Below are 21,052 nucleotides of genomic sequence, written 5' to 3' on the forward strand. Positions count from 1 at the left end.
TAGTGCTGTAGAAGAGAATAGGTAACTTGCAGTATTACAGGAGGACCTTTTTGTTTGCAGCTGCTGGAAGAGTAGAGGGTGGACTGTCAGCTAAGGTGGGGGGGGTGCTTTAGAAGAGCAAGCTTTTAACTTTTTGCACTTGCTAATAAATGCACAAGAAATCTGATGTCGAGGCTAATGCTAAAAAGACAAAGAAGCTTCAAAATACCATTGCTCAGTGAATTTGAAATTTTCAGGATGGGCATTCAAGCTTTTTTGTTATGTTATACCTGAAGAAGCCAAAGGTAGGCTAGAATTGGCACCCTACTGATTTGATACTAGGTGAAAAATACTGAGAGTTTCAGAGCCAACTCATCCTTCTGAATGTTTCCTTGAGAATGTTTGTGGATGTTTTATTTTTTCTGAATGTGAGTAAATCCAAAGAGAAGCAAGAAAATACCTACCTGACAGGCCTGCACAAAGTTACTTCAACAACCAAGCAAAGTATCTGGAAATTTTTCACAATTCAGTAGAATCTTCCTGTGTAGTCTTTCTGCTTTGTGATAAGGCATTTAATCAGTTTTAAAATTTAAAATCCTACTAAATAAAGATGACTCTTTGCCTTTATACTGAGTAGTAGTACTCTTTGTAAGCCTTTGTGAAGACTAAATATTGCTTCCGGTAATGACAAGTTATGCACTGCAGAGGCTGTGGAAAGTTTCAGCATTATAATACTCCTAAACTTTGTCATGGTAACGAGTGTTTCTCTCCTGAAAACTTTGCTCCCAGCTGTATTGCAGTTGCACCAGGTGGAGCCCTATTGAAGTAAGGTGACTTGTATTGCTGCATGTGCTGGCTTTGGGTGGTGCTGATTGCAGTGTGGCATGTTTGTGCTAGGAGCCCATACAGGGCATTGCTTCAGTAGCAGCTTGTGTGAATGGCAGAAGTTGGCCTCACAGGCAGATACAGCTATTTAAGTTTGCTCGGTGTCTTCCTGCATTGGATATGGGAGCTAGGTTTAAAAGACAGTGCTCACTGAGGTCTGTGTGCTTTTAGAACAAGCAAATACATGTAAACACTTCTATTTCAAAGACAGTAGTTAAGTACAGGACATAGGTAAGCTTGAAGGGGACGATTGTACTTGAAAAAAGTGAATCTGTTCTTAATTATTACTTTCCAGCTAGAAACACTTATTCTTACTCGTAAGATGCAATATTTTTTTCCAACTGTGCTTCTGTAGATTGTATATGATTAGTTTCTCTTTTCAAATAGTTTTATTTTCTCAAAGATCTTCTCATGTTATTGTCAACATATTTGCTTTGTAATGGAGCATTTGGTGGCACACTTTTCTTGCTTGTGTGTGGGCCTCTTCTGTGAAACACCCTCTGTTTTCTTCATAAGCTCACTTTTTCATTTCTGTTTGACTTCAAATATATTTGCTAAACTGATTGCCTTCCTTCTTCCTCTTTTCCTCAGTAGGATTTTTAAGGAGCTCAATGGCTGTGAATCTTAATGCTTTGTAAGAAGAGGAAAAAGAGCTAAAATCCCTGTTACTCTGAAATTGCTGTGGTTTAGTAGGATATGTTGGATGGGTGGCAGCACCACAGCAAGGAGGTGCATTAAGGCAGGGCAAGCATGGGGCAGGAGGAGCTGATGGGTGGGTGAGAGAGGTTTTTAAAATTCTGCCCTTTAAACTTTTTCTCCTCTTCTAGTTTCCAATGATAAGGTAACAGCTATAGTCAAGGTTACAGATTATATTCAGGGAGGCTAGTGTGACATTTACTATGCAAATATTTTTGTTAATATCTCAGTAGTTTAATAGCTTACCTTAAGAAGCATCTAGAACATTTGCTGCAGTGTTTGCTGCAGGATGGGATTATTACAGGATTAAGGGCTGGGCCAGCAAGTGCCAAAGTCAGTGGAGAGTTTCAGCGAGATGTGGATCAGTGTCTCAAGTTGTGGCTTGTCCTGTTGCAATATATACCTGCTTCAGGGTTTCCAGTTCAAATCTGAGCATACTTTGTGATTTGACTTCAGACTGATGGTTTTATGCCAGTACTGTCTAACAGTGTTGGAAAGTAGGACAGAGCATCAGTATAGCTCAAGCCTGAGGATATCAACAGCTCCGCTCATACTGAGTAGCAGAGAATATATCACCACAGGGTGAGCAGCAGAGTATTCAAATGTGAAAATGCAAGAATAAAAATTGTTTCTTTCAAAGTGGAGAGAGCTAAGAGAAGCTTTATTCTATGAAAAGACAACACTGTCTGTTCCATGCTGCATTGAGTCAACAGTAACAGGTTTTGTGCGTAATTGGTGGTTGGACCTGGATTTTTTTCTTCCAGCCAGACAACAGTTCCCTGCAAAAGGGAAAATGAGTTGTCAAAAGCTCTTCAGGTTTTGAGAATCTAGCAGATGCACCCAGTTGGTATAAAATGTTAGTCTTGTATTTGAGAGGTCTCCTTTGTAGTTAAGATCTTGTGATGAGAGAACTGAAATCCAGATTTCTCACAGCTGTGTTCTTTGTAGCTTGTCTGTATAGAAGTAGTAGTAGACAGAGGTATGGGAGGTGGGGAAGAACAGATGTAGGTGGTTGTATCTTGAGTGCACTCAGAAAAGTGCCCAATGGGTACAGGCTGGTGTTTCATGCATAACTTTGTTATAGCAAAAATAATTACTTTAATTATAGCCTCTAAGATATATGGAAAAGCCATCTGTCTTATCTGTGAGGCTGTCTTTAATATGGGCATTGTAAAAGGCTGTTCAGCTGAGAGGCTTGAAGTAGGTGGCGGGAGAATATAATCTTAATATTATTTCCTATTTGTTTTTTTTCTTGTACAGGGCAAAACAATTTTTGTTTCAGGCTACAATATTATAGACCAGAGTTTCTGCACTGTAGGTGACTCAGCAATATGGTTTTCTGTTGCTTTCAAGCATAATTCAGTTTTCTTTAAAGGGTTCTGAGTTCACTGTGTTCATGTTTTGTATTTTCTGGGACAAAACTCTAGAGTGTAATGCTCCTCTCTGCTTGCCATGCAAAGTAAAAGTTCCAAATGTTGATTCTCTCTGTTCCACACAGAACGGAGCTTAGCAAGTCCTGCTCATTCTCCCAGAGGGAAATAGTACCAGACATGGGGACATCCTGGATTCTGGAATGATCTTATTATTCTTGCAAGTTACTATAAATATCTAAGAAGCAGATATTCTTTGTGTTCATTTTCATGTGATCGTTGGCTAAGGTGTTGACAGCAAGTTGGCAAAGCCTGGATCCATTGGTCTCGCTGCACGTGCACCATGTAACTGAGCTGTGTGTGCTTGGAGGCCCTGTACTCTGGATGTCTTGTGGCCTTTGTGGAACTACATAGGCTCGGAATGCCTATGGGGCAGCTGCTGTTCTCACTGGGCTGCTCTCTGTCAGGAAATCGTAGGCAGGTTGTCTTTACTGGCAGAAGGCTCAGGGGTGAAAGGGAGGAGGGAAATGTATCTAAGTCAGGCCCAAAATTGGTAACCTTATTTATATGGAAAGTACTCTGAAAAATTCAAGGGAACAGGTACTGATAATATGGGTGGAGATGAGCAACTTTGTAGATATTGAAGAGAGAAGTGTAAAGGTCCAGGACGACTAGTCAGTAATCCTAAATACCATACTTGCAAGTTAATATAAATGTCTAAGAAGCTGCTATTGTCTGTGTTCGTTCTTATCAACAAACTATTGTTTTGATGTTTATAAATGTAAACAAAGACATGGATACTGTTGATTAAATTGTTTTTTGAAATACACTGGCAGCTCTTTGAGTGTAACAGCTTGAAAAGTACATGCGCGGAGAGAATGCTGAGAAAACAAGCCTGTAGTCTTTTGGAGTATATTAAAAGAAAAATGAAAAGGAGGAGAGGCTTCTTTTTCTCTGTTATAGTAAAGTTTATGAAGACTAGATAACAAAAAAGGAAAACTGTACAGAGGAAGATCTGGCTGCCACAATCTGTGTGCTTAGGGAATACATTTTTCAGAGAACTTACACTTAATGCCCTTAAAATTAAAAGTGATAAAACAGTGGTAGTTAAAGTAAGGTATTTTATATTTTTCTGTCTCTATTTTTGACAGACCTTTCTAAAATATCTTTTTATTTGAGACGGGAGCTCATTTGAGTACTGTAGAACAGATGTTACAGAGCAGGCTGGGCCCCTGGAAATTTTCTTTGTAGTGTGCTATATTAAAGAGAATGGAAGGAAATGAGGGTATAGAAACTCTCGTTCCTCTAGCTGAAGAGCTTATTGCTCCCAGATGCTTGCATGTACCCCTCCTTTCTCACTGTGATCACTCCTTGCAATGAACTCCTTGCAGAATTGGGATACAACCGTTTCAAAAACGAGGTGGAGATTTGCTTAACTGAGTGTATTGGAAACAGAATCATAGAATCATTTAGGTTGGAAAAGACCTTCAAGATCATTGAGTCCAACCATCAACCATGCCCACTAAACCATGTCCTGAAGTACCCCGTCTACTCGCTTGTTGAATACCTCCAGGGATGGTGACTCAACCATTTCCCTGGGCAGCCTATTCCAGTGTCTGAAATGGCACAATGTGGTTGCAAAAACTTGGAATTGAAGCAGGGAGCCTACTTGGATCAGTAACAAGCATGAAACATCAGGTTGTGATAGCAAGAAAAGAATTCTAGTTACCTGATTATCAAAACAATTTTGTAGAGCAAATAGGTCTCTCTGAGACTTAAATTTTGACAGAGCTTGAATTTACTAAAATGCAGGAGTGCAAGGAAATCCTTATATAAGGTGATATAAGTGTAGATTGTGAAATAAGCTTTTGGTGGCTAAGATTTTGCTGCTGTTGAACAGATAGTAAAGTTATGGTATTTTAGAAAAGCACATCATTTTTATTAAATGATGAGGGTGTACACAGCTAGTTAAATGTTTTTTGATGTTTCACCTGCTGTTGTAGACTTCCTGATTACTGGTATTTGTAAAGAACAAAAGAGGCTGTAGGACTTGCGTGCGGATACTGTGTTGTGCTGAGCCAGCCGTCGGTACAGCTCCAGCAGTGCATGTTGATTTTGTATATGAATTATGTGCCTGTTCAGAAAACCAAAAATACAAGGCATCTGAGAAAAACCTGCTAGGCTAGGTTTTCTTTGTAAAATGACCCTCGAGCTGGGGCAGATCCACAGAGGCATTTAAGCTCCTAACTCCCATCTGGGTAACAAAAATTGCCTTGAAATATGGGGGGAGTTAGAAATCAAATATATATTTCTGAGAAACGTTACCCTGTTATACAGATCATTGAGAAGAATTGTAATGCTGCCTTTAAAGAAATATATTTAGAATTGCTCTTGGGAAATCTTTTAATAGAGCTGGCACAAGAAAATAAACATCTACTGAAAGCTTGTAGAGAGGCTGTGTGTCTATTCTTCACATCCTTTCCATCTTGCCATTTTCTTTTGCTAAATTCTTCTTCCTTCTGTTTGCATGTTGTTACTGTTAACACAGCTTTTACTATATAGCATTAAAAAAAACAACAATCCAGGCTTTTACAGTTGAATATAACTCCTTGTGCAACTACAGAGCAGTACAGCTTTCCAGTACTCCATCACAAATCTCAGGTTGGTGTTGTAGGCAGTGAGATGAAAATAATAAACCAAGAGGGATTCTATAGTATCTGTATCAGGGCAACAGAAAAAACTAACATTTTGCCTGCAGTTGAAGTAGGTAAACAGAAAGAATAAAGGGATGGGGAATGGGTGGGATTAGCACAAAGCAAATAAGGTCTTGACTTGCTTGCTTGACTCTTATAATTTGTATTAAAAGATATGTTCCTCAGGAAGCAGCCATTAACCTACCAACAAGGACTGCAGAAGTCACTGGTAGTTGGCTCTGTTTAGTCTTTAACCCTATCAACATCATTGCTGGTTTCTTAGCAGATACTCAGAGTAACAAGGGGAACGGCAGCAAACCGTGGTTTTACCATGTAGTAAAAGCAACTGGGGATGGACCTGAGGAGGATAGCAGTGTTAAGGGTTCTGATGCCAAGTACACAGTTAAGTGTGGTATTTCAAGTGGCCAAAACTCTGCACAATGCTGTGTTCTTCAGTTGGTGTCAAAGCAATGCCTCTTTACGGTCTTTAGGAGCACTGTTGCTAAGAGTGACTTTGTGGAAGAAATATGATCCTGATGGATTTCAGTTATTCAGGTGTCCCATGGCATGATACCGTAAATCTCTTACTGTTGATACTTTCTCTCTGTTCCACCTCTAAATACATGTAATGTATCACTTAGAAGTTTTCCCAAATGAATAATTTCCTTACTGAAATTAAGAGAGAACATGCCTGAATATTCAAAGACCTTCCCTTAAAAAAGAAAAAAAGTAAACTTAAGAAAAAAGCTTATGGTATAGCTGGGGCTTTTTACACTATTTCTGGTAGACTGAGAAGCTTTATAGTTTTAATTTGCCATCCTTCACAGCTAAATGTTCCTCCTAGTCTTGTCTTTCCTGTTTACTCCCACAACTGGGTAGGACACATGGATAGTTGTGCCCCCACCTCCTTTTTGTTTTAAAGGGAAGGGTGATGCCTGCCTTGCCATGCCAAGGGAGCTGTGCCTGTGCTTAATGATCATGCTGTGATATCTGCTGCTATCTTATCCTCCTCACACTGCTGCTTCTCAGAAAAACATCTTGAGAATTGGGTTTCACAATAAATGCAACATGCTTCTGAGAAATAAACTGGGAATATGTTGGGATTTTTCTTTTGTGAAACAAATTTCCTTGCAAATTAGAGGTATTCTTTAGTGAGGGGAAAATGAGCATGTGATCACTTATGTTCTTGTGGTCTACAAGACAGACTGTAGCTTTTCCAGTTTTCTTTTTACAATAAAGGAGTGTTGGGTTTTTTTAGTCTTCAGATAAAAGGTAGGATTAAATCAATCCAAAACAGTGATGCAGGGTGCCCACAGAAACCTTGCCTTGCAGTAAAACTAAGGTGAACAGCATATTTAACATATTCATTATTTCTATACAAGAAATTAGGTTATTTTGTTGTCCTTCTGTCCCCCCTGTCCTATTCCCCCCCCCCTCTTTTTTTTTAAAGCACTGTGGATAAGCTTTGAAACTAGAGGAATGTAGGAAGCCTCTTCATCACAAGATTAAAGCAGAAAACCCTTAGCTCTAAATTACCATGCAGCAAAGAAAGTAGCTGAGCTAGTTTGGCAACTCTATTATAATTGGTTATTATTTTGCTGTTTAAGGTTAAGCCTAAAATGTAAGAATTAATCTTTCAAGGTTCTGACAAGGGAACGTAAAAATTATGCAAATGGAATGCTGTGGTGACAATTACAACAGGCAGACTTCAGCCTTGGAGTCAACATGTAAAATGTGCAAGTGTCTCACAGAAACTGTCCCCAATTTGTACCCTAATCACTCCATCCTGACATAGGAGGTTTAAATTATCATAAGGATATATTTAACCATATTTTTTTACAGGAGGTGGTATAATTGTCCCTTAAATTCTCCATATTTTTAAAGGACCTTTACCTCACAATTCTTTGCACAGAGTAAACGGTGATTCTTGGAGTGTCAAAGATGTGGAAAATGAGGATTTAGCAGTTACTTTGTCTATTTTAAGATATTTAAAAAAAATTTATGTAATTAGACATGCAAACAAATGCTCAGTGTATTTATTCCATCATCTTTTTCACTGAAATCATAGAAATTATTTCTGTATGCCTTTTGCCAGATAAAGATCTGTATAAACTTGAGTTGTCTTACCACATTTTGGATCTGCTTAAATCATTGCAGGAGAAGATGCATGGGATATTGTATTTACCTCTTTATGTGAGAATCCAGTTGCTCATATAATTGGATGGAATGTTTTAAAATTTGCCTTTGAGTTGAGAGGAGTTTTGAAGCATTTCATGCTAAAAGGGAACTTCTATAAAAATGCTGACTTCTAGGTTTAAAAGGACATGGCCACATTGGTCCTAGATAAAACATTACTGCAGCTATACCATAAATATGGGTAATAGTCTTGGTTTGAGACTTGGTAGTAAAAGTGGCCTGCTGTCTCTTTCCAGTAGGCTTCCTCAGAATCATTGAGAATCTCTTCACCAGTAGTCACACGTTCTGTGGTAACCACAGAAGAGAGACATTAAACCAGTTAAGGAAGAGCTTATAGAAGTAAAGATGGCATTATTTGGTACATCTTCTAATATGGAAATACTTCTGTAGAACCATGACTAATAGTTTGAGGGGGGGGATTGTATGTTTGTTTCTTTTAAAATACTTTTTTTTTCCTCTTCAAATTTTTTCTTAGACCTTAGTAATGTCATGAATTCCACTCCAAACATAAAGGCTCTGAATGGGAAAGCTGAAAGTAGTGATAGTGGAGCAGAATCAGAAGAAGAAGGGCTTCATGAAGAGGAAGAAAAAGAACTGCAGCTAAATGGAAAGGGTATGTTTTCTGTACTTGGATCATTGTCTCTTCCAAAGTTATTCTTAACCACCTAAGTGGCAGAAAATCCCAAAGGATCGTGAATGCTGTACTTCAGGAGAACTAGATGCAAATACCCGTGGACGTGTGGTAAAAAATGGCAGCATTGCAACCTGGGTTATAAGATTCAGAACTAGTACAAATTTGTGAACTATGCCATACAATTTTTGACTCTGCTAGAAAGTTCTGTTGGTAGGTTAGCTAAAAGTCTATACCCTGTATTGTTTTAGGTTTTGTTGCCAGTGCTGTTTGTAAGAGCTGTGAATGGCTACATGGGCTGTAACAGTGTCATTGAAATCGCTTTTCTTTTTCCAGAGAAAATAAAACAGAACTTTTAGTGAGATTTGTTGAGGGGGTCCATAAAGTTTTGAGAAATACCACCATCAAGTGAAAACCGAATGAAATTACATATTTAAAATTCTATACAGGTTTTTCCTCCAAGGACATTAGGATTATTATTTAATTTATCAGAGAGGCTTACTTCGGATTTGCTTACTTATGTTTTAAATATCATCTGCTCTTTATGCAAATTAAATTTTATATTTACACTTATTACAAGAACAGAACAATCCCTGTGAATGTGAATCTAGGAGCATTTATATATTTTGTTCTGCAGACACATTGTACATACAGTCCATTAGAAAGTTAGCTACTTAAAGAAATAGGTTTTGAGCTATTACGTGCGTAGCTTTCTATTTGCAAGGTTTTCTTGTTCTTTTACAGACTATAAGAATGTGAAACCAGAATCAGCAGCTGCTAAGGATTTGGAAAGTATTGTTACTAATGGCTGTTACAAGGACAGCTTTATCCCAGATATGCAGAATGGCATCCAGACCAAATCTGCCTTGAATGGCTTGAACCTGGAGGAAGAAATAAAGAAAATGGAACCAAGCCTAGAAATAGCTAATAACAGTGCTCACCAAGGTATTGTCCTTGCAAGACCATGTTTTCATTTGCATATGTTTGTCATAGAAAATATTTATTTTCTTGAAAGCTTAATCCTGGGATTCAGAGACTAGCAATGGTGTCTTTCAGTTTTAGAAATCTGAATAAAGAATACTAAAAAAAAAAAATAAATCAAATTTAATACCAGTTTAAAATAAGGCTATCTTTCAGGATGTCCTACAGAAAAAGAAATTAATTCAGAGGCAGAGAGGCCCCGAACCACAGAAATACAATTGTTTTCTTTTAAAATTATTATACTACCTATGCAAATACTATTTGCCTTTGAAAGCTAGTTTGTAGTGAAATGAAAAATCTTATTTGTCATTCTCAAAGGCTGAACATATAAACTCCAGTTTGTTTAAACTGAAGTGTAAATATGTCTTTTGAAAACTAACAGATAACTTTAGGCAAAACTGCTTTATACCGAGTTTAGGAGGGAGAGTGGAATGATCAAGGTAAAATTGAAATTATCGACTTGTAATGCAGAAGTGCCAATATGAGGTATAGTTTTCCCATTAGGAAAAGATGTATATAATTCCTATATTAATATAACTTCTTTATTCAGAATCTAACTTTAGGATGACAATCATAGGTAAAAAGGGGATGAGTTGAAGCTCACTGAGACATTTTAACTCATTGTTTTAGTGTTTGCCAGGATTGGCTCACATTTACAAAGCATGCGTCCTTTCCATATAGGCGCAAATGAAGAGAATACTGAAGAGGTCTCAGCAACTCAGCACTTAACCAGTGATTCAGACAGTGAAGTTTATTGTGACTCTATGGAACAACTTGGACTAGAAGAGGTAGGGGCTTAGTATTCCTAGGTGTATTTTGAAACTGGTATGCTTATTTTCAAATAGATTCCTATCTGTCTGGTGAACCTGGACATGCAGAGGTGAATGAAGTAACTCAGGCATACTTTTCTCCTGTTTGGACTGCTGTTTTTTGTTCTTTTTATTGTCAGTCTTTTACAACTTGGTTACTACTGGTCTAAAAGCCTTGAAACTTTTGCCCTCAGTGAATGTGAGGGGAAGGTAGCAAAAACAACAGTACAAAGAAAGTAAGGGCTGTGTTCCCAAATTAATTTAGGGTCTCCTAACATATGTAGGGACCAGAATCCAGCTATCTCTAAGAAGCAGGGAGTATATTTGTAACAATGAGCTTTGTGCATGCTCTTTTTCTGGCCTGATGAATCCTGAATTTGTTTCTTAGAATACATAAAAAGTAAGCCTTAGCAGGTGGCCTGTAGGCCAGTGCCTGAAAGTGGCCTAGGTCTAAAGAAAGTGGGAGATGACAATGATTTCTGGGTTCTCTTGTACTCTCGGCCATAATGTACATCCACGACTTTTTCATATATAAGGTGGGCACCAACTGTGCTGGCTTAGTTTGACTGAATTTGTGCTCCTGCTCATTGTATTAATTGTAGTCTTTTGACTTACGGTTTGGACCTTCTTCAGGGGTTTAGTTGAAGTGTAGACTTGGTAGATTATACTCGAACATCTAGTTTCCTGATGCTGGGGAGGAATGTGTGAATGATGCATGGGATCAGAAAGACCAGTAAGCACTCTAATATTGCATCATTCTCTTGTCTAGCTGTTTCTTGAGGATCTAGAGAATTCCTTTTAGCAAATCAAAATTTTACCCAGTAATGAAGCATGTTGGGAAAGATGATTTGGTGGAAAAGCTGCAAGCTGTCTTATCTAGGTGATTTCCCAATCATCTTGTGTATTGTTCAAGCTTGTTTAAGATTCTTTAATTGAAGTGTGTGGATAATTTGTCAGAATTTCCCAACCTGCATGAGAGAAGTTCTAGTTCTGAACGAAATAACAAATGTTCAGGTATATGTAAGTAAATGTACAAGTAGAACTACAGATGGATCAATTCAAACTAGAAGAGGTTCATTTAAAGAATTAAATACAGCTTTTTATTGGAAAAGTTGTAGCAAACACTCTGTCCTTCAGTTCTGATGATACAGATTTATGAACTGCTATTTGACAAATGGGGTTTTGGCAGCAGCTCCCATTTCTTTGCCCCTCCTTTAGGTTATTTTGGCTTTTTCATGGAGTTATTTTTCAGCTAGCTGAGGTCCCCAGTCTGCTTCAGCATGTGCTTGTCCTTGCACTGAACAAAGGGTTGCTTGAACCACCTTTAGGCCGTCCTGTTGCAGAATGTGTAATTGTTACCTGATCAATGCATATGTCATCCATTTTTAGTATCTTCTTACAGTACCACCAATTTTGACTGCGAAGTTGATAGAATACTATGCCTTTCTTTTGTTTGGTGAGAGGTACAGGGTACAGCCAAGCTGTTTTGAACAGGTTGATAATAAGCACCGTGATCTCTTTGCTGTGAGTGTAAACACTGCCTACTCAAGGTTGCTAATAGCATGTGACTTGACAGTGTGGATCACAAATCCATGTTAGGATACCACTTCACTGTCTAGGAGGCAAAGCCAATTTTACAAAGGAAAACTGAACATTTTCAGATCTTAATGTTCTATTTTAGTGATTACTGAGTATTACTGTATGCTGGAGATATCTAAAGTAATTCCAAGTAAGTGGTATCGCTGTTTCAAGGATATTTGCCTCAAATGCCTTTTCAATCTGTAAAGGGCATTTAGACAACAGTAGGCACATTCTACAGGAAAACAACTGCTCCTGTTAAAAGTCTTAATTCTGGGCAAGCTATTTTCTTAAAGTGAAAGTAGAGATGATGCTTCTTCCTTTTTATTGGTTAACTGTCACATTTTACAGAATTTAATTACTTGCTAATGTTAATTTGTAGCCCTTGGAGATCATCACTTCAGCTAAAGGATCTTTAAAGCATTCATCCCATTTCTTGGATGTAGATCACAGTCTTCTGTTAGAAAATACGGATTTTCCAAGGCGCACTTGCATGACTTATGGGAATCTCCAACCTGGAAACACTGTAGAGGGAGTAGCTCAAGAACAAGGTGAAGTCAAGTGTGGAGGAGAAGATGGCAAAGCCAGTAATGGGGGCCCTCACAAGGAGAAGAAGGGTGGAGAAAAAGCGGATTTCTACAGTGTCAGAAGAGGGAGAGGTACTGTGCATGCTGCTTTTGTGTCCCCCACTCTCCTGACTGCCATAAGTTACCGGTGCCTGAGAAGCACTTGTCAACATTGTGCAGTAAGATAGTTGTGCTCTATGGTGCTTCTGTCCTTCACACTAAAAATAGTTAACAAAATCCTAATTACAGTGGGTAGCAGTCAGTTTTGTCTTCAGATTATTTATTTAATTCGTAATAAGTATTACAAAAGGATTTTCCTGGGCTATGTATATCTTGTTTGAGTATATTGGTTTCTTCTGTTTTGGCTTACCTTAAACTCCAGCTGCTGTTTATGGCACTTGTCTTTTTAGAAATGTAATCTTCAAAACCTGTCTGTGCATGAGAAGAGTTTCTTTACAAGTTACGTATTTATTTTTCGATGCATATGCATTTATACCTCTGTGGTCTTATTTGAGACCATGGAACATCTTGGAGAGGTATCAGTGACACATTGCTTTCTATATAATTGGAGTGTTAGCCATACCTTTGAGTGATTCTGATACTATCTATTAAGATTCTTAAAACTTAATGATTCATAATCACATAATAGTCCAATTTATAGTTCAATTTATGTTGGACCTCTGCTCTTTTTAATTCCGTAATACTTCTAATACTCTACTTCTAATACTGTCACCTAGGAGCAGCACGATATTCCAGTGGTATGGTCTGTAAAGTCAAGGATAAAGTTTATTTTTCTTGAACTAAACAATAAAAAGCCAGAAAGTATTCTATTTATATATAGCATGCCTTTTTATGTGGCACCTATATGTAATCAGATGCAAAACTTAAAAAGAAAATCCAAATATAACATTTATGTTGTAAACTATTATGAAGAACGTATTACAGTTTAACCATCTTCCCTTCTCTCTTTTGTTGTTTTATTTACATTTGCTACTTGCAGGCAGAAACACAATAGGCTTGCTGTATATAGTTTAAAGGAGTATTGCAAGTTACAAACAATCATCTTTTCTCATCACTCTATTCCAGTGTTGTGAGTGTTGGAGACTGTGCCAAACTTAAAACGCACCTACCTTTGATAATAAGATAGATCTGACTTACTTTCTGCTAGGGCAGAATTTACTGCTGAACTTGACTGGATGTGAATTAATCATTTTTTGCTAAATGTTTATGCAGTTCTAGGACCTTGAATGATACTGTCACACTGAGGCTGCAGGGAAACATCTCAAATGATGTTGCAGTAACCTTCCAGTGCTTTTGAACTTTCTGAATATAGTCTATGATTAGGAGTACCACACTCAGTTTGGGAGAAAACCAAACTGTTCAAATCAAATGCTTTCAGTCGAGTTGGTAGCCCATTCTGTGTTTTATGTATCTATTTTTTCTCCCTCAAAATAGGTCATAGACTTCAGCCTCTAGGAGATGGTTCACAAGGTGGACAGATGGGTAGTGGAGGCGATGGAGAGCGCTGGGGATCAGACAGAGGACCCAGGGGTAGCCTCAACGAGCAGATTGCAGTAGTGCTGATGCGGTTGCAAGAAGACATGCAGAATGTCCTTCAGAGGTTACATATGCTGGAGGCGGTTACAGCATCACAGGTATTATTCATTGAAGTTATTTGATTACTTTTTATTTCCTTGGATATTTTTATGCTTTCAGATTAAATTTTCAGGCAATGTTTTTTTAAACTGTGAAGACATTTCAGTTATATTCTGTAGTTTATTCCAGCTTAGAATTTCTTAGTGGTACCTACTCTCAGGAACACAATTCAGGACACTGCTACATGTGAGCAAAAACATGCATTTTGACCTAGAAATCAACTGAATATTATTTTTATTGATTTCTGATCAGACTAATCTTAGCCATAGTTATTGATACCCATTACACAGTTGCTATATGGCGATTCTATAGTTAATGTTAGTAACAGATGATCCCAGATAAGTTCTTAATCAGTAGATCTCAAACCATTTTCAAAGGAAGTGAGAAATTATCTTAATCTTCCAGACTGGTAAATATTTGCAGGCAGAATTTCCAATTCCATTTTTCAGTTAGCAGAAGACTGATTCTTCATAGCATTCTTTCCCCATGAAGTAATCCAGCTTTCTTGGAATTTCACATCATGTATACAAGATAGGCAAAAGAAGTCTTAAGCAAGTGTAGATATTTATCAGTGTGGTGTTTCTCTTTCCTTCTGTTTCAATGGCAATACTGCGTATTCGGGAAAACAGAATATGCTGTGAATATAGTTGAACCAGCAACCTAAAAATGTTTGGTTTTGTTTGACTTGCTGATATATTTTATCTACCTGAGAATTAGAGCTGTACAAGCAGTATTCTATGGGATGCACATACTCCAAATCTAGGGCAGCCAGGGAAAAGGATTTATTAAAACCATGACTTCGCTCTGTCACAGCTATTTGAGAATCTGATGTTTGGATACAGATTGATTTTTTTCCTTTTTTGCCTGAGCAATATATGAAGATATAGTAAAAGATTCTTCTCCAGCAGTTCATTCTGTGCTTGCTACCCTTACCTAAAGAGAAACAGAAGCTTCTGTTTCACACTTACGTAAATGAAGAAAGACCTAGAAAACTGACTGCTTTGTTTTTGTTAAAGCACCACAATAGTGCATGGGAGTAGTCTTGAAAAGTTTCTGGTATTTCTCATTTTCTGGATTGCCTAGAAGATTTGGAACAGAGTATTTTCTTTCCTTTATGCTGTTAGACATGCCTATAGCTGTAGCTCAGGGCAGACTAAAACAGTGCATTTTTGCCTTTGTATAGACTAGTGTTGAAACATGTAATCATGTAAATTAAGCTGCTGAGATTTCTACTCTGTGTTGCAACTGCTGGGACTGGACCAGAGTTCAGGAAGTTGTGATGACAAGTTGGGCAGGCGGGGCTTGAAAAACTGTAAAAAGGTTCAATAAGTGACATTGATGCATTTTTTTAACACACAGAGATGTGATAAAAATGCTATAAAGAATAATGGAAACATGAGAGGTAAGTTGGAAACTAGGTGGTGAAACAGGGATTGCATGGGGGTGGTTCTGTTCCTTAAACTGTCATATATACAGATGGCAAAGCCTTCACAAGATGAAAAACTTCATATTCTCATTTTGTGAAGCAGAAAAACTTTAATTGCAGTTTCCTTTTTTATACTTACTAGCCTTTGTTTGTATTTAAAGGCAAAATCTGCAACACTACAGTCAAATTACCAGCCTGCCTCCTCTGTCAAGGTAAAATACTGGTTTTTTTCTATCTGTAAAAAGCAGTGAGAAGGGTGAAAAAGATGAGATTAATATTTTATATCTAGCTCTTAGTATGTGCTTTTTTGTATGGTCTCTCCCTTGACTAGGAGATAAAAAATGATGTGTCTGAAGAAGTTATTTGATAGATTAATCTTTTTTTTTCTGGTCTTACTAGTATTTTCTACTTTTGATACTGTAGCATCTGAAGTGATTGAGAAGTATACATGTGGTATTCAATATGTGCACATGCATTGCTGACTAGAATTTTTTCTGTTTTCCTTAGAAACCATCATGGTGGCCCTTTGAAATTTCTCCTGGTATTTTAGCTTTTGCTATTGTATGGCCGTTTATTGCCCAGTGGTTGGTACATGTGTATCTTCAAAGAAAGCGAAGGTAAAGACATGCAGTCAATAGGGCACGTATACTGTATTTCATCTGTTTAAACCAATCCGTAGAATATCATGTTATTTAGACAAGACATAAAATACTGCCTTCACGCGTTAAGAAGAATGCAAGGGTATGCTCTCAATAAGGCTTTGACAGTGTATCTGAAACATCAGGTCAGTATCAAAATGGGGAGCTTGATAATAATTGCTTTGATAAATCCTGTTTCCTTGAGTTCTTTGTTTCAAGACATGTCTTGCTTAATGTTCCACCCTGCTCTGAAGATAACAGGCTAAAGCAGATTGTATAGTACAGTCCTTGCTATGGTTAAGATAGGAAGGTGCATATTTCTATCCCAAGAACTCAAGCCAAATGCGCAACAAGAAATTCTGGAAACTAGTAGGAGTGCTTTCCATTAGCTGGGAATTCTAGGAAGAGACATGTATAGTTTTCTTTGCCTTGAAAGTTTCTCAGCATAAGAAAGTATTGGTTAATTTGACTTCCTATGTGGTATGCTTTATATGTGGCAATTTAGGTTAAATCTGTGAAGTGTGATGCAGGATAAATAATTTCAGTGACCATACACAAGTGGGTGAGGCTGGAGAACTTGGAAGCGTCTCCATGACATTCTTTGACCCTCTCACTCCCAATATCCTCTTGAGCCATTTTCACTGCTTCTAGACTTCATAGTCTCTTTGAGCCATGAGAAAACTTTTTCCTATGAAATACTTTGCAGACTCCCGTCTGTCACCTATTTCTTATTTAACAATTATTAGCACCTTACTATGATATTTTTGTAATCTCTGCTTTGACTTCCTTCAGCTGAAGGACAGTTGTACTCTTATCTTACCTTTTCTCAACTGTCTAAGCATCAGAAGATCAAGTGAATATTCTCTAGTTGCTATCTACTTCTTCAGTGTCACACCTGACTTTGTTAGCTTAGTATGCTCTTAAGTTTTTTCCTCTAGTCTGCATATGTGTAGATCTTATTAGAATTAACTTAAATTGTTTCTAGCTTTTTAATGTTTGACAGTTTTCATGGTATAGTTTTCTCTCATACAGTGAATCACAGAATGATTGAGGTTGGAAGGCACCTGCTTATCTGGTCCAAATCCCTGCTCAAGCGGGGAGACCTAGAGCCAGTTGCACAGGACCATGTCCAGACAGCTTTTGAATATCTCCAAGGAGGGAGACTCCACAACTTCTCTGGGCAACCTGTGCCAGTGTTCATCTTTCCTCATGGGAGAGATGCTCCAGTCCCTTAATCATCTTCATGGCCCTTCACTGGACTCTCTCCAGTATGTCCATGTCTCTCTTGTACTGGGAAGCCCAGAACTGGACACAGCACTCCAGGTGTGGCCTCACCAGTGCTGAGCAGAGGGAAGGATCATCATCCCCTTTGACCTGCCAGGAGGTATAATGCAGCCTGCAATACCATTGTCTGTCTTTGCTGCAAGGGCACATTGCTGGCTCATGTTCAACTGGGGGTCCTGGTGGACACCAAGGTCTTTTTCTGCCAAGCTGCTCTCCAGCTGTGCAGGCCCCAGCATGTACTGGTGTAACTGTAACTGGGGTTGTTCCTCCTCAGGTGCTGGACTTGGCATTCCCCCTTGTTGTACTTCATGAGGTTCCTGTCTGCCCATTTTCCCATCTTGTTGAGGTCCCTCTGGATGGCAGCACCACACTCTTGGCATATCAGCCACTCCTCCCAGTTTTGTGTAATCTACAAACTTGCTGAGGGTTCACTCTGCCCCATCATCCAGATTATTAATAAAGACGTTAAACAGGACTGGACACAGTACCGATCCCTGGCATGCATCACTAATTACTGGCCTCCAGCTAGACTTCTGTCACTGATCGCCACCCTCTGGGACTAGCCCAGGGTATTGTAAACAAGACAATACCCGCAGAGGCTACAAACCTTATCTCAGAGCTGTCATTAGCAGCATTGGTGTTACCTTGCACTATCTGATGAAACCAGAGATTTCGCTACTAAGGCTTTTAGGCAGTTACATTTTCCTTATTTTGTGCACTGGTAAATGGAGATTTCCATTTCATCAACAAGGACAAGGTTTTAAAAAATGTATTTGTACCACAAATTTGGATTTGTACCACGGTCTAATAATGGTAATATCAGTATCTCTGTGAGACACAGATCATAACCCCAGACAGTCTTTGTTTTGTTTTCTCATTCATGGACTGTATTAAGATGAGAAGAACTTCAAGAACAGAAACAACTAAAGAAATTTCTGTGTTCCTCAGCTTTCCTGTTTGTTTCTGAAGAAGTCTACCCATAGCCAGAATTTAAGGACTATCTGCTTCTGCATCACCTTTCCATCCAGAGTTCCATCTCCTTTAGCAAAGGGTAGGAAGTTGATCAAGTACACTCAGAGAGAAAATTGAATTGCAAAACAAAGAGTCCTTCTCTGTTGTCCCATTGCCAGTTTCAGCTTGTACTCTGTTAAGGTGTGTAAGCTTTTAGGCAGCAGCTGTACACAGAGCATATATTGACCATATCCATGTAGGAGCAGAAACCAGGGGTCTGTGCTACCCTGTGAAGTTTTCTTATCATAAAGCTGTGAAGCCATGACTCTTGAACTCTTTTGCAGTAGAGCAAATTCCACGGAACTGGTAGAGAAAAGGCCTTCTGTAGCCAACAGCTTTGTGTTTATCTCACGTGCTTGGGAAGGGGTAGCTCAGCTCACTCTTAGCACCCTACTCTACGGCATTCTGGCTAGTTTAGGTCTTCTGAGTCTTTAACATGTCTAATTGCTTTATAGGAAACTTAATGCTGAAAATCTGGGTACTCATATTGGAGCCTTTACTGAAGAAAGCTTGAAAACCTGAATCCTAAGGGATCTAAAACCAGATCACAGATAGAAATATATTTTTAATAATAATTGAGAATTGTTTACATTCAGCTCACAACTTTAGAACATTCTAATTGCATGTTTTCTAGAGTCACTGGAAAACCAGCTCCTAAGTGTTGGTCTGTCAGCAAACCACTGACTGATGTGGTCAGGGACTGTTCTGAGGAATTTTGTCTGCAGTTCAGAATTTAGTGATATTTTGTAGTTCTCAGTGTAAGTTGTGCCAGTTCTGTAAACTCGCAGATTGTTTTGTAACTTGAGAGGGCAAATTTTCAGGTATCTTGAAGGAATGTTGTATTCTAATGGACTGGAAATCATTCACATGTAAGCCTAATTGATTTGTTTATTTAGACAAATGAAAAATCACCTCATGTGAAGGTACATTAAACTAATTTATTGGTTCCTCTTCTAGAAAACTGAACTGAGAATTCATGACTTTGCTTAAAGACTGCTAGGAGAAGATGGCCCTGGAAAGTGAAGGAATTCTAATTCTCATAGAATCTCAGAATCTGGGATGATGTTCCTTCTGTTACAGTAATATTTTGTACTACCTTTGAGCTAAACATTTAAGGACTAACATTATTGAAACTTGAATGATTCACAGCTCCTAGGTTACAAATAAAATGAACTTATTAATTCCATCCTTAAAACCATATGAACATTAATTATTTTGGAATGTGCTTGTGGATGGGCCTTCAGTAATTACTGGTCTTGCTGATACCAGATGATGAAGAGAATATCATCTTTGTAAAAGAATAAGAGAAAAATATGTAAAACTGTCACTTTAACATGGAAATAATTACAATCACAACATCCCTGCCTGTTTTTCCACAGGGTTACATATTATCAGATGAAAGCACTAACAAAGTATGAATTCAATGCCTTGTAAGCTGTTGGAAAAATATAATATAGCTCTGAGGAATTCAACTGGTTACTTATGCTGCTAAACCAGTGTGGGGCAAATTTCCATGTAAATTGGTTCAAAATTAAGTTGAATCCATTGCTTAGCCTTTTAAGATTGTAAAGGAGATTTGGGAATTGATATATGTCTTGCAAGTTAGAGCCATTAATAACAGGGAGTGTAAAATACAAGTTTGGAAACAGCTTGTGGTACAAGGGATCCATCTGAAGCAGTTGCACCTTGTATTTTTGGTAATTGTATTCTTGTTGACAACAGCTTCTTTTAACTGAAATACATAGTTTAGGCACAAGGTGCTTTAAAATGAGATGAAAGCTAGCTCTGTAAATATATCTCTAAGATTTTAAAAGCTCAGTGCACTCAAATTTTCTGTTGTCAATTTATGTCAAATTAAAATAAGATTTAATCTTGCCCTAATCTGGACTTTTCCCAAGTCACATTATGAAAAATACCAGTTCTGGTATTTCTTTCTCTCTAACCCTTCCACTTCCTTTCCAAACAAAACTTTTCAGCTAATTTTGGTGCCCTTTTTTTTTAAACAGGTATTTATTAACCAATATACAGATAGAGTTACAACCTTGTGAAGTTTGCTTGATTAAAGCATGCTTTATACTTAATTTTAAAATAAGTTAATATATAAATTGTCTAAAACTCTGGAAAAGGGAAATGAACTAAAATTAGATTTGACAGAAAACTAAGACATAAGACATTTATTTGCTATAAAGAATTACTTGATAACATAACCCATGTTTAAGATCTGAATCCAGAAATTTCACCATGTTGTTGACGTGCTTTCATTTTCACTTGGACTATGTATTACAAACAATTTTTGAGAAAAGTTATTTTTTGTCCTTCCTGAAAATCTTTTATAGTTTGGAAAACATTTTTCATACAAGCTATACTGTATAAAAATGTAATCACAGAATTTAATGTTTGTTTTACCAGAACAATTTTAATCTTATTTTTAGTTAAGTGTGGATTTTTTTTTAAAGAGTTTCTTTTCCCCTCTTCTGATTTTCTTACTGTAAAGCTGAATTAAAAAATAAAATGGTTGGAATCTCTTTGAAGACTGCTGTAACAATGGGATGGTTTTATATGCCAGAGATGAGTTTTGGCATGAGCTGTACTGAAAACTCAGGTTTGAACTAAGCTCATGCTGGAAGTTCTGCAGTGACCTGAAGCCATTGTG

At 37.8% G+C, this 21,052-nt stretch overlaps 1 protein-coding gene across 2 annotated transcripts in view; it reads left to right on the plus strand.

The window, feature by feature from the left end:
* ACBD5 (acyl-CoA binding domain containing 5) overlaps positions 1-20,930 on the plus strand; it is a 31,089-nt gene extending 10,159 nt beyond the window's left edge. For both annotated transcript variants that reach the window (XM_049798343.1, XM_049798344.1), the window contains 8 exons: positions 8,295-8,432; positions 9,195-9,395; positions 10,113-10,219; positions 12,201-12,477; positions 13,840-14,039; positions 15,628-15,678; positions 15,974-16,083; positions 19,357-20,930. In XM_049798343.1, coding sequence (XP_049654300.1) covers positions 8,295-8,432; positions 9,195-9,395; positions 10,113-10,219; positions 12,201-12,477; positions 13,840-14,039; positions 15,628-15,678; positions 15,974-16,083; positions 19,357-19,369 — 1,097 coding nt within the window. In that variant the 3' untranslated portion in view covers positions 19,370-20,930. The remainder of the gene's footprint in view (positions 1-8,294; positions 8,433-9,194; positions 9,396-10,112; positions 10,220-12,200; positions 12,478-13,839; positions 14,040-15,627; positions 15,679-15,973; positions 16,084-19,356) is intronic.
* The last annotated feature ends 122 nt before the right edge of the window (positions 20,931-21,052 follow it).

This window comes from Accipiter gentilis, chromosome 4 (genome assembly GCF_929443795.1).
Source record: "Accipiter gentilis chromosome 4, bAccGen1.1, whole genome shotgun sequence".
NCBI classification, from domain to species: domain Eukaryota; kingdom Metazoa; phylum Chordata; class Aves; order Accipitriformes; family Accipitridae; genus Astur; species Astur gentilis.